Raw genomic sequence first — 14,301 nt, forward strand, 5'->3', positions numbered from 1 at the left:
CCAAAAAATACTATATACATACCCGTTTTTAATTAAGTACTTTCGTTTATACCCACAATTTTAAACTTTTATTAAAGTGCCCACTATTTCATATGCTGAACCTATTATACCCTCTAAAACAGAACCCATTAAGCTTCTTCCCTAAAGGCTTCTTTCCTAAATCACTCAACCTCACTCCTCCTGTTTAGTTGAGTTTATTGTGTTCACCTTACATAGGTTAAACTTCAGGGTATAGAGAGAATTATGTTAGGGAAATTTCACTTTTTATCTCTAATAATACATAATATTACCAAAAAATCCCAACATTAATAATATTTTCAAATTAATGCTAAACTTTCCTCCCATACCCAAAATACCCCTCCCATTATATCAAAAATTCACAAAACCTTCTCTTCCACTCTCCTCCCTCTCTCTCTCTAATTCTCACAAAATCTCCATAAAACCTACAGTTTTGTATAATTTTCTTGTCAAAATCATTGTTAGTTATCTCCATTGTTTCTGTGAATTCGTTAATATCAAAGGCAACATCTATTTTGAGAGTTTTTGGAGGAGAAAAACCATGGGTAATGAGATTTTACATTTTGTGTTGGGTATTATTTGTTTATATTTTTTTTGGCTATTTTGAACAGATCTGAGCCTATATTGGTGTATTTTTCGGGATTTTTTGAGAGATTCCACGATCTGTGTTTTTCTGGGTTTTCTGCAATTTTTTTGCTCGATAGAAGCTCGATAACGGTTCGATGGTATGTAGAAGAAGGTCTTTGTAAGAGCTCGATGTAGCTCGATGTTAGCTCGATAATAGCTCGATAGGTTCGGTTTAGTGCTCGATGGAAACTCGATAAGGGTTCGATAAGGGGTCGAATGGATCTATAATATGTGAGCTCGATAGTAGCTCGATATGAGCTCGATAGGGTTCGATTGAGGGTTTGGTTGTGTTTTATGGTCGGTTTTGAGAAATGATAGCTCGATGCTAACTCGATAATAGCTCGATATGGGTTCGATGGAGGGTTTGGTTAGGTTTATGTTCTGTTTTGAGAAATGGTAGCTCGATGATAACTCGATAATAGCTCGATAGGGGTTCGATGGAGGGTTTGGTTAGGTTTGTGTTCTGTTTTGAGAAATGGTAGCTCGATTCCAACTCGATAATAGCTCGATAAAGCTCGATAATGTTATTTTTTATTGCATTTCTGGAAAAATGACAGTTTTCCTGACAATGTTAATGTTTTTTTTTCCAACACAGGCTCTATTGTCTACGTTTTTGTATCCTACAATGGTGTTTGGGAATTACAAGGGAATAAGTGGATTTTCAAGGACCCTCAATGCACGGTGATACCGATGGAGGATACTGTAACGTACTTGCAACTTCTTGACATATTGCACAAGGAACTTAAAGTTGATAAACAGATGTATGAGTTGAAATTGGAGGTTCCTTACACTTGCGGCGACCAACCGTTTACACCCGTTCATGTTGAAAGTGATCTTGGTGTCCGTGCATTCATAGGAGTAACATCTAAAGAAATGTTGGCCTTGTGTGTCACTCCTGTTAAAAAGATTGTCATTGCAGACCCATATTCCACTCTCGGACCTGAGGGAGCAGCCAGTACTTTAGGATTTCCTATTGGTGACCTGAGGGACAACCAGTATGAGTACAACCCCTATGTGAATGACGATCCGGTAGCCGAACACAATGAGGAATTAGGAGACAATTCGGTGGATGATGATCTATTAGCTGAACATTTGCAAGTAGAAGAAGCACATGAACAACCAATACGTCATATTGCACGGACGAACCCATGATGGACCCAAAACGGGTATGTTTTAAATATTTATACTCGCAAGCGCACGAATCGTATTTATAGAATAATTTTCGTGTAAGCACGAGATCGAACCCAAAGGAGTTGTCTAAAATCGAAAAGAGAAACTATTTTAAACCAAAATTAATAAATTCTAACCTAGTTCCAAAGATTGATGAGAATTTGTAACAATAAAAATAAAATAAAAGATAATAATAAAGAAATTAAAGACAATATATATAACATAAATTAATAATAGAGATGAAGGTGGTAAAATAAGATTATTAAGGATTAAAATCCACAAAATATAAATTTAATAATATTTATAAGTACATTGATTCCCAAGTTTTAGTGATAGTTAAAATAAATCAAACTATCATTTTCTAAATAGATTTATAATTTTAAGCACAAATTATTTCTAAAAAGATAGGGTTTTTCTTCACTTTTTAAAATTATAATTTCAAAGCATTTAGTGTAAATCAATCTAATGAAATAACAAATAAATCAATGAACATTATTTATAAGGCAAAACATAATATTTTTGTTCTAAGCATGGATGTGTACAATTTAATGACACATCTTACACAAAGAATATTATGTTTTGCACTAATGAAGAACAAAGTTTAAATATGTGCTAACAATCCAAAATACATGATATTTAAGATGAAAGAAAATATTTGAAGAAGAAAATTCCATAAACTTTATTGCACAAAATGGGAAATCAACATACAAAATAAATACTATTTAGTTACATAATGTTTCATCATCACCTTAATAATCTTAAAAAGATTAGAAACACATAACTAGAATAACAAATACAAACTAAAAATTACAAACATAAATAAGAAAATTTGGAGGAGAAACCCCCAAATTTTTCCTCTAAAAATACATAGAAAAAAATAAAAAGAAGAAGAAGATGAAGAGAATAGAGAGGTTTTGAAATGTGTAGAGTTTTTTGGTATGGTAACCTCCCTCCCTAAAAAAATGGACACCCTAACTCCCTCATTTATAGCCAAAAAATGGGAATTAAAATAATCAATTTAAATTAATTAAATTGATTAAATTAATTTAATTAATTATAATATGGCAAATAGGGATAAATTATAGGGTGTAATAATTATGTTTTTGGGTAAAAAGTGTAGAAAGTGGGGTAAAAAGTGGTATTTTTGTCATAGGGGACAAATGGTACAAAAGCATTTTTGTAGGCTCAAAATGTTGGTGGCATGCATGGGCTTTTGGCTGGCAGGCGGCTGGGCATAACAAAAAGGGCAGGTGTGATTGTTGGAGGCAATTGCTGAAGGAGACCTTGGTGGCAAGCTGCTAGGTGCCAGGCGCATGCATCAGGCGGAAGAGGCTGGGGAGCTGCTGCTTGTTGAGGCTGGAGGGTTGATTTGGGAGGTGGAATGAAGGCTGGAGACTCTCTTTGGGCCTGCTGAAGTGGGCTGGCTGTTGAAGGTGGCTGACTTGGGCCTTTGCTCAAAAACACCAACTTTTCTCTCTTTTCTTTCAACTCTAACATTTTTTTCTTCTCTTTTCAAGAGCAATAAAAAATGCAACAATTTATCTACAAAATAAGTAAACATTAAATTAGAATCAAATACTTTCAATTGTAAAACAACTTATATTAAGTCCATGAAAATATTAATTAAAATTTAATTTACTTAAACATTTAAGCTCAAAATTACATCTTTTTACTCCTAACTTAACAATATTAATTTTAAATAATTAAACTATAACATTTTACAACAAAATAACTATAAAAACACATAAAAGTATATAAAATCATGAAAAGACTAATAAATTCAAAATTACTTAAAAACTTAATAAATTACTTAAAAACTCAAGAATTAAGCAACAATTAGCACATAAAAAGTGGTAAAATAACTCTATTTTGTAGAGTTATCAACCCACCAAGTCAAGGACGCCGAACACCTGGCACCAGCTCTAGTCGTCATGGTGGAACAGAATATAACTATACAGGGAACATTTCAATATGTTCAACAGAAGATCACAGAAAATGGAGTGCTCCCATGTTTACAAAAGAAGATATCATAGCTTGTAGTCGTTCTGAATCACCCTCATCCGGTATAGCGTTGGGGGAATTACATCTTGGGAAGACATTTGAGAACAAGATGGAATTGAAAACCAAAGCGGCTCTCTTTGCAATGAAGAATAATTTTGAGTTTATGGTTAAGAAGTCTGGTACTGATGTGTTGTATATCACCTGCAAGGATCCTGATTGTGGTTGGAGAATAAGAGGGAAAAAAGTAGCGCGATCAGAGATGTTTGAGATCACTGTTTATAATAGTGTACATACTTGCTCACTAGAATTGCGACAAAAAGACCACCGTCAAGCAGCACCTTCTGTCATTGGGCACCTTATCAAGAACAAATATGCTACTGATGGCACTAGCTATCCACCAAACAGCATAAAGGAGGATATGAAGAATAATTTTGGGATCGATATGAGTTATATTAAGGCTTGGAGATGCAGAGAGAAGGCACTTGGTTATGTTAGGGGGACACCTGAAGAATCGTACTCCAAGTTACCTTCTTACCTGTACATGCTGCAGCAAAAGAATCCAGGTACAATTACTGATTTTGTCACAGATGACGGTCGCTTTCTTTACTGTTTCTTCTCACTCGGAGTTTGTAGAAGGGGATTTACATCATGTCGTCCTGTTATATGTGTGGACGACACTTTCTTAAAGTCAAGGTACGGTGGCCACATGTTGTGTGCTGTCGCATTGGATGCGAATAACCACATTTATCCAATTGCATTCGCGATTGTTGACAGTGAGAATCATGCTTCTTGGAAGTATTTCATGATGAAATTGAAGGAAGCCATTGGAGTTGTTGATAATCTGTCTTTTGTTTCAGACAGGCATGCTAGCATTATTCATGCTCTTGAGTTGGTCTTCCCTGATGCCTACCACGGCGCATGCTACCATCACATAAGTATGAATGTAATCGCTAAGTTCAAGACCGATCACTGTCACAAGGAGATGTATAATGCGGCATATGCATTTCGGAAGTCAAAATTTCACAGGTTCTTCAATAATATAAAGCAAATGGATCCTGCCATAGCTCAATATCTCGAGGGTATTGGCTTCGATAAGTGGACTCGTGTATACTTTCCTGGGAATCGATACAATGTAATGACAAGCAACTACGCTGAAAGTTTCAACAACAAAACCAGAGATGCAAGAACCTTCCCAGTCACTACTTTTGTGGAATTCATTCGTTTCACAATTCAGTCATGGTTTGCCGCGCGTCGTGAGGAGGTAGAGAAGTGCACATCGAAATTAGCAACAACATATGAGAAAGATGTCTCAGGCATTGCGGATGATGCAAGGTACTTGAAAGTCCATCCTCTTGGACAGTTTGAATTTCATGTGGTAGACCCAGAAGGTGATGGTGAGGTGAATTTGATGACCAAATCATGCTCTTGTGGTCAGTTTCAAATAATGGGTTACCCTTGTGTTCATGGTGTGGCTGCGGCCATGTTGCGCAATGTCAACATTTACTCACTGTGTTCACCATATTACACTACTGAGATGTGGAGGGAGTCTTACAAAGAAACAATTTACCCAACTGGCAATGAGGATGATTGGGAAGTTCCTGAGAACATAGAGAAAATGCAAGTTGGGGTTCCCGTTGAAAAACAACCAGTTGGTCGACCGAAGAAGAATAAGGTGGGAAGAAGGAAGACAAACCGCACTCCATCGAATGGAGAAATCATTCCCAGTCATCGCAAGTGTAGCATGTGTGGTGGTCTTGGCCACAACAGGGCTACATGCAAAGCTAGGCTTTAAACTTTTTTTTCCCATTTGAACTTGTTGTATTAATAAACTCTTTTTATTTGATTTTTCTGAAAAGTTATGTTTATGGCAAAGCTAGGCTTTAAACTCTTTTTTCCCATTTGAACTTGTTGTATTAATAAACTCTTTTTATGAAGGTAACAAATTTTGATAATTCAATAACAGTTCGATATAGCTTGATATTAGCTCGATAACAGCCCATGAAAATTATATTGATTTGTGAACAACAAACTGTACATGTAAAGACCCTGTATATATACAATCATCAAGGTAACAAATTTTGATACCACAAGTCTGTGGTCCACTTGTTCCTGAACACCTCCATATTTTCATCGCAGATAGCTTCCAATGGAAGACCGACCATTAGATGCTCAATATACTTGATAGCATACACACCACAATCCCCACTGTAAAAAAAAAAATATATATTAAGTGCACATTACTATAAATTTAGTTAGAAACAAAATTAGTATGAAGATGATGTTTGTTACCTTCTCTTTGACTGAGGGAGCTCGTGTTTCTGTTTGCGACGCAATGTGAACTGATGCGGCCTATTTCCTGCTGATGGAATCTTCAACATCAAGCTATCAGTAAACAGTTTACTCTGCATTAACAGAGAAGGTAGCATAAAGCACCATGGACTCATAATATCCTCAAGCTTTGCGTCACTAATCACCAAGTTGTCTGAATCGTAAACAGTCAGAGTCCAACTAGAAATGGAAGCCTCAATGGCAAACCAATGTTGTTGTCCATAGTTCTGGCACCAATATACATCCTCAACTCCTCCCCAAGATGCCAGAAACTGCTGCTCGATGCCGGTCAACATGGACATAATGTCAGCATCCCAATAATACTTTGTTTTGTCGGCTGTTTTCTTGAATTGATCATATCGGGCATGTATCACTTGTGAGAAATAACTGTTCATCACAACTGCATTCTGTCGATATATATTGGGAAAATACTTGCGACGCATACGAAGCATGTGTTCTGCCGCATCAATATGCTGCAAAAGAGAGTACGATAAAAAAATTAGCAAAAACCATCATAAAATGCTGATGTCGAGCTCCATCGAGCTCACATCGAACTCATATCGAGCTCATATCGAGCTCACATCGAGCCAGTATGAAACAGTAAAAAAACAAACTACTTTAACATCCCTATCGAACTACCATCGAACTACTATCGAGCTCACATCGAGCCAGTCTGAAACAGTAAAAATAACCTACTTTAACATCCCTATCGAACTACCTATCGAGCCATCATGAAATAGTAAAGACAACCTATTTTAACATCCCTATCGAACTCCCTATCGAGCTCCATCGAGCTCACATCGAGCCACTTTGTTAAGGGAATTTTCACTATCGAACTCATATCGAACTCACATCGAGCTTTTAACATCCCTATCGAACTACTATCGAACTAATATCGAGCTCACATCGAGCCACTCTAAAACAGTAAAAAAAAACAATCTATTTTAACATCCCTATCGAACTACCTATCGAGCTCCATCGAGCTCACATCGAGCCACTCTGAAACAGTAAAGAACAACCCCTATTTTAACATCCATGTCGAACTACTATCGAACTCCTATCGAGCTCACATCGAGCCAGTATGAAACAGTAAAAATAACCTACTTTAACATCCCTATCGAACTACCTATCGAGCTCACATCGAGTCATCATGAAATAGTAAAGACAACCTATTTTAACATCCCTATCGAACTCCCTATCGAGCTCCATCGAGCTCACATCGAGCCACTTTGTTAAGGGAATTTTCCCTATCGAACTCATATCGAACTCACATCGAGCTTTTAACATCCCTATCGAACTAATATCGAGCTCACATCGAGCCACTCTAAAACAGTAAAAAAACAATCTATTTTAACATCCCTATCGAACTACCTATCGAGCTCCATCGAGCTCACATCGAGCCACTCTGAAATAGTAAAGAACAACCTCTATTTTAACATCCATGTCGAACTACTATCGAACTCCTATCGAGCTCACATCGAGTCAGTAAAAATAAAACATGTAAAATTGAAAACAGTCCATAATTAGGTATAAATTGCTTACCCCATCATTGAGCCACGACTGGGGTGTCTTCAACGTCAGAAACCATGCTGGACCGTGACTCCCAGTCTTTACATCCCGCGGCGTCTTGTTGGGCATGTCTCCAAGAAGCCACTTGCACATTGTCCTATACTGTTTGGGATCTGGCTTCTTGAGAGGGTCCAGCACATGTGTAGCCTCTTGTGTAGCCTCGTCTGCTGGTGCAGCTGCAGCAGTGCGAGGTCTTTTCCTCGTGGGATCCGTATAGTCCTCAAACCAATCTGGCTTGCGTCTTTGGCGTCTAGCCCTCTGAAACTGAACCCCAGCAACATCCTCAGGGTTGACAATAACGACTCCCGGAGTCTCAGCATCTGGTGTCACAATGATGGTAGGGGGCGTCGTTGGATCATCAACATAGTCTAGCGGAAGATCCAATGACTCTGACTCTGAATCTTCATTGGACCCCCTCGGTTTCTCCTTAACAAATGTCAGGATCTGACTGAGTACGTCCAAGATCACTGACTGGTTCTTCAAGAGGGTCTCCTGTTGACCCTCGACTCTGTCCAACCGCTCAATCAAGTCGGCCAGCTCAGGGGCTGAGGCTGAGGCTGGTGGTGGGGTTGGTGTTGGGGCTGACACTGAGGCTGGGGCTGATGTTGGGGCACATGTTGATGCTGGGGCTGAGGCTGGGGCTGATGTTGGGGCACAGGTTGAGGCTGGGGCTGAGGCTGGGGGAATAGGAGGGGTGGGACCTGCAACCTCCTCCCCCGGGGCAGCATCAACAAATATCTTGGCTGCCTCGGCAGCCTGAGAAACTTTCTCTGCCATTTTCTCAAAAGTCGCATCCTCCTCCTCATCAGTCTCCGAGGGATCCTGGCCAAGCCCAGGATAAAGGGGAAGATCTCCCTCAGTCAAAGACAAGTAATAGTCTTTTTCTGCTGGCCGAGGCTTCAACATCGGAAGAACAATTAACTGCAAACAACATAAAACATTTGGTTAACTCAAATAATGATAAAAGATAAGCATATAGATAAAAAAAAACAACAACATAACTTACATTCTTCTTCAATAATATCGGTGCGATGACGGACTTGGTGAAATCCTTGTTCTTCCGATGCGACCAGCTAAGCATCCTCGGGAACATGTTTCCCGAGCTCACAACAAGCTCCACCGCAAGCTGTTGGATAGCCTCATATGCCCAGTACTGTAAGGCGGGGGCATAACCATACATACTGTATTTGGACTCTTGCTGCACCTTGGCATCCTTCTTGGCGTCATAGTTGGCCTTTTGCTTCACCATGTCCTTCTTACAAGAATGCAATAGCCTCCTATAAGAGTACTTCCCCCATGGATAGCTGAAGAAGTACTCTACATTCTCAACAATTTTTAGAATATCTCGCCAAATGTGCAGTTTTCCCTCAATGGCATTCAGAACCCCCTCAACAAACAGACATAGACCAAGCTTGTACACATCTTCCACAACCGTACAAGTCTTGAAAGCATGGTCCACCTGTGACAGCTTTACTTTCTCAGCATCGTTGAAATACTCCTTTATCAACCGATCGCTGAGATTACGCCCTTCCAACTCTTCTGGTGACGGGAAGGCACTGAAATCCAACCCCGTCACCAGGGCAAACTCTCCCATGCCGAATCTACAAGACTTCGACCCCAAGAAAAAATGCACCTCATCTTCGTTGTTGCTGGCGATTTTCCTCAGCAACAGTTGATGCACCAAGACTCCGGAGAAATTAAACTCCGAAGCCAAAAAGAATTGCTTAAAAGGGGATTCCTTAGCCCTTTCAAGCAGCCCGAGCTCCAAAAACCTGGTCTTGATGTGATTTAAAGTACTACTACCCCGATATGTCACTCGACCAGGAAAGTGATCACTGAACGGAACAAGCAACTTAGGCATCTGTAACAACACATGAAATTTTTTTTGTAAGAAAACAGAATAAATTTTTTTTCAAAAAAACACTGAAATAAGTTGTCATCGAGCTCTATCGATCTCTATCGAGCTATCATCGAGCTGAAACATACCCTATCGAGCACTATCGAAAAACTATCGAGTTCCATCGAGAAATATCAACAACCTAAATTTATCGAGCCTATCGAGCCAGCATCGAGCCTATCGAGCTAAGAAAAATCTGTCTGTCTAGATAAATAACCATCGAGCTACAGTTTAGTCTCATATCGAACCATTATCGAACCTATCGAGCTATGAAAAATCTGTCTGTCTAGATAAATAACCATCGAGCTACAGTCTAGTCTCATATCGAACCATTATCGAACCTATCGAGCCCTTGTAATATAATACAACATATCCTACCGAGCTCTTATCGAGCTCCTATCGAGCTCATGTCGAGCTCATATCGAGCCATAATCGATCCATCATCGAACTGTTCAAACTACCATATCGAGCCTACTATCGAACCATAATCGAACCTATCGAGCCACTGGTTCAAACCCAGAAAAAATTTCCCACAAAATCGGACAACCCATTCCACAAATCACAGATTCAACAACGATATAAAGCAAATATGGACTTGGGTTCAAGATTTTACCTTAGTTTTTTAAACTTCGAAGGAAATATGCTCCGTGGGTCTCGGGTTTGACAGAAAAATGGGAGTTTGCAGTGGGCTCGAGATCGCCGGAGAAATGGGAGAAGGTGGGGGCTCGACGGAGAAGGTGGGGGCTCGACGGAGATGGCGGCTCGACGGCTCGACGGAGGTGGGGGTTCGATGGTTTTTGGGGGATTTTTGTGAGACTGAAAGAGAGAGAAACCGAGACTGAGAGAGAGAAGGCTGAGATTGAATGGGAAGGGTATTTTCGGTAGGAGGGAAAAGCTTAGCATTAATTTGAAAATATTATTAATGTTGGGATTTTTTGGTAATATTAAGTATTATTAGAGATAAAAAGTGAAATTTCCCTTATGTTATGCAATCAACTTCCCGATAATTTCAAGTAAATAAATATACAAAGCAAAAGTATAGGAGAAAATCAATGAGACTTTTCACACTAAGCATTTTGAAAGATAACTATTAAGACTTGTCAACTAACAATTACTGAAGCTTTGTTTTAAAACATTAAATAGCGTCAATTAGTTTTAATTTAATTTAGAAAAATAATATATTTAATTCACACACTTTTGTTCAGACACTACTTCCTTGATTGACACGTGTAAAGTTTTTTTTTTTTTTAATCTTTAAATCAAATTAAAAAACAGACTTATGTTACTTAATTTACTATAACTGCAATTGTGAATAATACATAGCTAACATCTCTCCCTTTGCAAGTTCATTCTCTCAATGCAAGTCTTCACTCTCACACAATCACTTCCACCTTTAGACTCCATTCTCTCTCTCTTAAAAAAAATTAAAAACATCTAATAAAATATTAATTTATATAAAATTATGGTTTAACTTTTAAGTCTTGTGGTTTAGATTTTAAGCCTTAGTTTAAATTTTTAAAAAGTCGTGTTTTAAATTTTAAGCCTTGAATTTTAAAGACTAGTCATTTAAATTTTAAAGAATTCTGATTTAGATTTTAAAGGATCATAGTTTGTATTTTATATGGTTGTGGTTTAGATTTTAAGCATAGTGGTTTAACTTTTAAGTCTTGTAGTTTAAATTTTAAAGAGTTGTGATTAAAATTTTAAGCTTTATGGTTTAAATTTTGAAGAGTCATGGTTTTAATTTTAAGCCTTGTGGTTAATTTTAAGAAGTTATAGTTTGATTTTAAAGGACCATGTTTTATATTTTATATGGTCGTGATTTAGATTTTAAGCTTAGTCGTTTAACTTTTAAACTTTATGATTTAAATTTTAAAAAGTCATGGTTTAAATTTTAAGGAGTCGTCGTTTAAATTTAAGGGAAAAATACTATTTTGGCCCCTGTATTTTTCCCAAATACACAATTGACTCATTTGTTTTGTTAAATGAAAATTTGGACTATGTGTGTTTACAAAATGGATTAAAAGAGCATCTAGACTAAATTTTGATTAAAATATTTTCAATTATAAGATCAATTATTAGATCGTCAGTGATGAGATGAGTTCAGAGAAATAAAGAAAATAATCGAAGAGTTAAGATTGAAAAATTATATTTGAAATTTTTTTGACCAAAATTAGTTATAAAATACTATTGTCACTCATTTTGTAGAACAGATGATTTAGATTGTCATTTAACAAGATACAAAAGTGAATCGCGTATTTAAGAAAAATACAAAAAACAAACTCATATTTTCTCATAATAAATAAATGATTTCCTAGTTAAGACCACTTTAAAAAAATTGTTATATTTTTTTTAACTAACTGATTAATAAACTAAAAAATGTCTTTAACAAAAACTAGTTCTCATGGATTGATTTCATAATCGATAATGGTCAGACAAAATAATCAGATCAGTTGGGGTATATAGGACTAAATTGAAATATTAAACCTCAAATCAAATAAGACAAATACCAAATGCCTTCATGACAAGAACCCAAAAACATAATCAAGTTTACAGAGTTGAGGATGAAAGCTCAATGCTACAACTTGAGAAAATCATATCGCCGCTACATTTTCTCTTAAATAAGTCCTAAGTACAACAATCTATCTTCCATAGGGATGGTATCGACCATTCCCTGCACCGCCATACCCACCTCTACTTCCATGGAATGAACCTGCACTACCACTACCACCATAGCCACCTCCAAGCCCAGCATCGTAGCTGCTTCCATAACCACCACCACCACCACCAGCAGCTGGACCACCACCACTACCATATCCCCCGTAATTCTCACCAGGACCGCCATAACCACTTCCTAGATCATAACCTCTGCTGAAGACTCCTCCATAACGTCCAGAGTATCCCACCGATGGCTCCCCCCTGTAAGAGCCAAAACCACCACCGCCACCCCCACCTCCACCACTGTATGCTCCATAGCCGCCAAATTCATTTCCGCCATACCCACCATATCCACCACCATACCCACCGTAACTACCACCTCTACCACCATAGGCCCCACCAGCTGATCTATAACCACCACCGCCACCACCACCAAAGGTACTGCTACCAAATCCTCCATAAGTGTCTTCATACCCACCACTAAATGCAGACCTAGGATCATTGTAACGTTTTGATGGGGGTGGAGGTGGGTTTGGCTTCTTCGGTTCAGCCTTCTTGATCTCCACCTGCAAAAGTGACAACACTGATTTCTTAGATATACATGTTATGAATGATGTTCGTTGTTACCAAATATCCACGTGTCAACTTTAAAGTAGCAGAAAAGGCATCATGTCTCAATAACACAATCAATACGTTAACAAACACATAAGAAAATAAGATGGTTACTAGACAATATAAGAAGCAAACCTTTTGCGGGCTTAAGCTCAATTAGTATATACTTATTAGACAATCAAAAGCAGCAAAACTTTTGCAAACTTAATTTCAAATATAAGAGTAAACTCATCACCGCAGTAACAACTTCTCAAAGAAATATAGTTATTTCGTTTGACAAACAAGACACTAAATTTTGGTTTTGACTCAACGATAAAGAAAATAGGAGAGGAGAAAAAACTCAATGCCTCTATTGAGAACTTGTCATTCAAGCATAATTACTCAACACATCCACCTGTAGTGCCATTCTATTGAGGTATTTGGGTAGATAAAACTCCAAGTGTCAATCAGCATGGCAATACAACCTTAAGTACCAACTATTGTTCCTGAAGGAAGCATTCTAAAAGTTTCTCAGAAAAAGAAAAAGAAATCCCTGGGATATTGTGAAACACAAATCCAACTTCATCATAAAGTCAAGTGAGCAACAATGAATATTATGCTCAAGAAACACCATGATTTCTGTTGAATGACACAAACATGTGATACTCAGACTCTTAGGTCCATCTTACCTGAGCTCCAGCCATCTCAAGTTTGTTTCCTTTGGCCAAGAGATCATCAACTGCTTGCTCAGTTTCAAATGTAATAAAACCAAAGCCACGTGAACGACTTGTTGCATGATCCCTCATAATCTGATGTTCCTTCACCTCTCCAAACTGTGAAAAGAAGTCTCTAAACTCATCTGCCCACATACAACAAGCGCATAAGTAACTCTATAATCAATATCAAATAATAGCATGCTGTACATAGAAAGCTTGAAATAAAATAAGAGGTTCACCTTCATTAACTGTTGTGGGAATCCCACCAACAAATATCTTCTTAGTCTTGAAATCCTTAGACCCAGCAGCTCCCCTTGGTATTGTCCGTTTGATTTCCACCTAAAAGAAGAGAAAAAACATCAAAGACCCACAAACGAAATACTCTCCATAAACCAAAACTCTCTCAATAAATATAAAAAGAAAATGAAAAAAAATATTTTCAACCCAAAAGAAAGAATAAACACACAAGAAACCTTACTTGTTTGCCGTTGATAACATGAGTGTCTTGGATAACTTTATCAACAACAGAGGGGTCGGCATAGGTCACAAACCCAAATCCACGGGGTTGCCCTGTTTTCCTGTCCTTCATTATCACTGAATCTATAATCTCACCATATTTACCGAAGTGCTTAATAAATTGTGCTGCATTTCAAAATTTTCAGAGCTTTAATAACAATCCCCAAAACCAAACCAAATCAAATCAATCTTAAGACGAACTAACAACTT

At 37.8% G+C, this 14,301-nt stretch overlaps 2 protein-coding genes across 2 annotated transcripts in view; both read right to left on the reverse strand.

Annotated features, from left to right (window-relative positions):
* Nucleotides 1-416: 416 nt before the first annotated feature.
* Nucleotides 417-9,012, reverse strand: LOC133814511 (uncharacterized). Its single transcript, XM_062247460.1, has 3 exons — nt 8,720-9,012; nt 8,308-8,634; nt 417-443 (listed from the first exon to the last, which is right to left on the reverse strand). Exons 1-3 carry the CDS (start codon nt 8,960-8,962, stop codon nt 417-419), a joined length of 597 nt encoding a protein of 198 aa, XP_062103444.1. The 5' UTR covers nt 8,963-9,012.
* Nucleotides 9,013-12,108: 3,096 nt separating this feature from the next.
* LOC133818214 (nuclear pore complex protein GP210) overlaps nt 12,109-14,301 on the reverse strand; it is a 34,167-nt gene continuing 31,974 nt past the window's right edge. Inside the window, exons 38-41 of the mRNA XM_062250959.1 lie at nt 14,054-14,217; nt 13,815-13,914; nt 13,549-13,718; nt 12,109-12,834 (exon numbers count right to left, since the gene is read on the reverse strand). Of these exons, the coding sequence (XP_062106943.1) occupies nt 12,253-12,834; nt 13,549-13,718; nt 13,815-13,914; nt 14,054-14,217 (1,016 nt within the window). The 3' untranslated portion in view covers nt 12,109-12,252. The remainder of the gene's footprint in view (nt 12,835-13,548; nt 13,719-13,814; nt 13,915-14,053; nt 14,218-14,301) is intronic.

Source organism: Humulus lupulus, chromosome 2 (assembly GCF_963169125.1).
Source record: "Humulus lupulus chromosome 2, drHumLupu1.1, whole genome shotgun sequence".
NCBI classification, from domain to species: domain Eukaryota; kingdom Viridiplantae; phylum Streptophyta; class Magnoliopsida; order Rosales; family Cannabaceae; genus Humulus; species Humulus lupulus.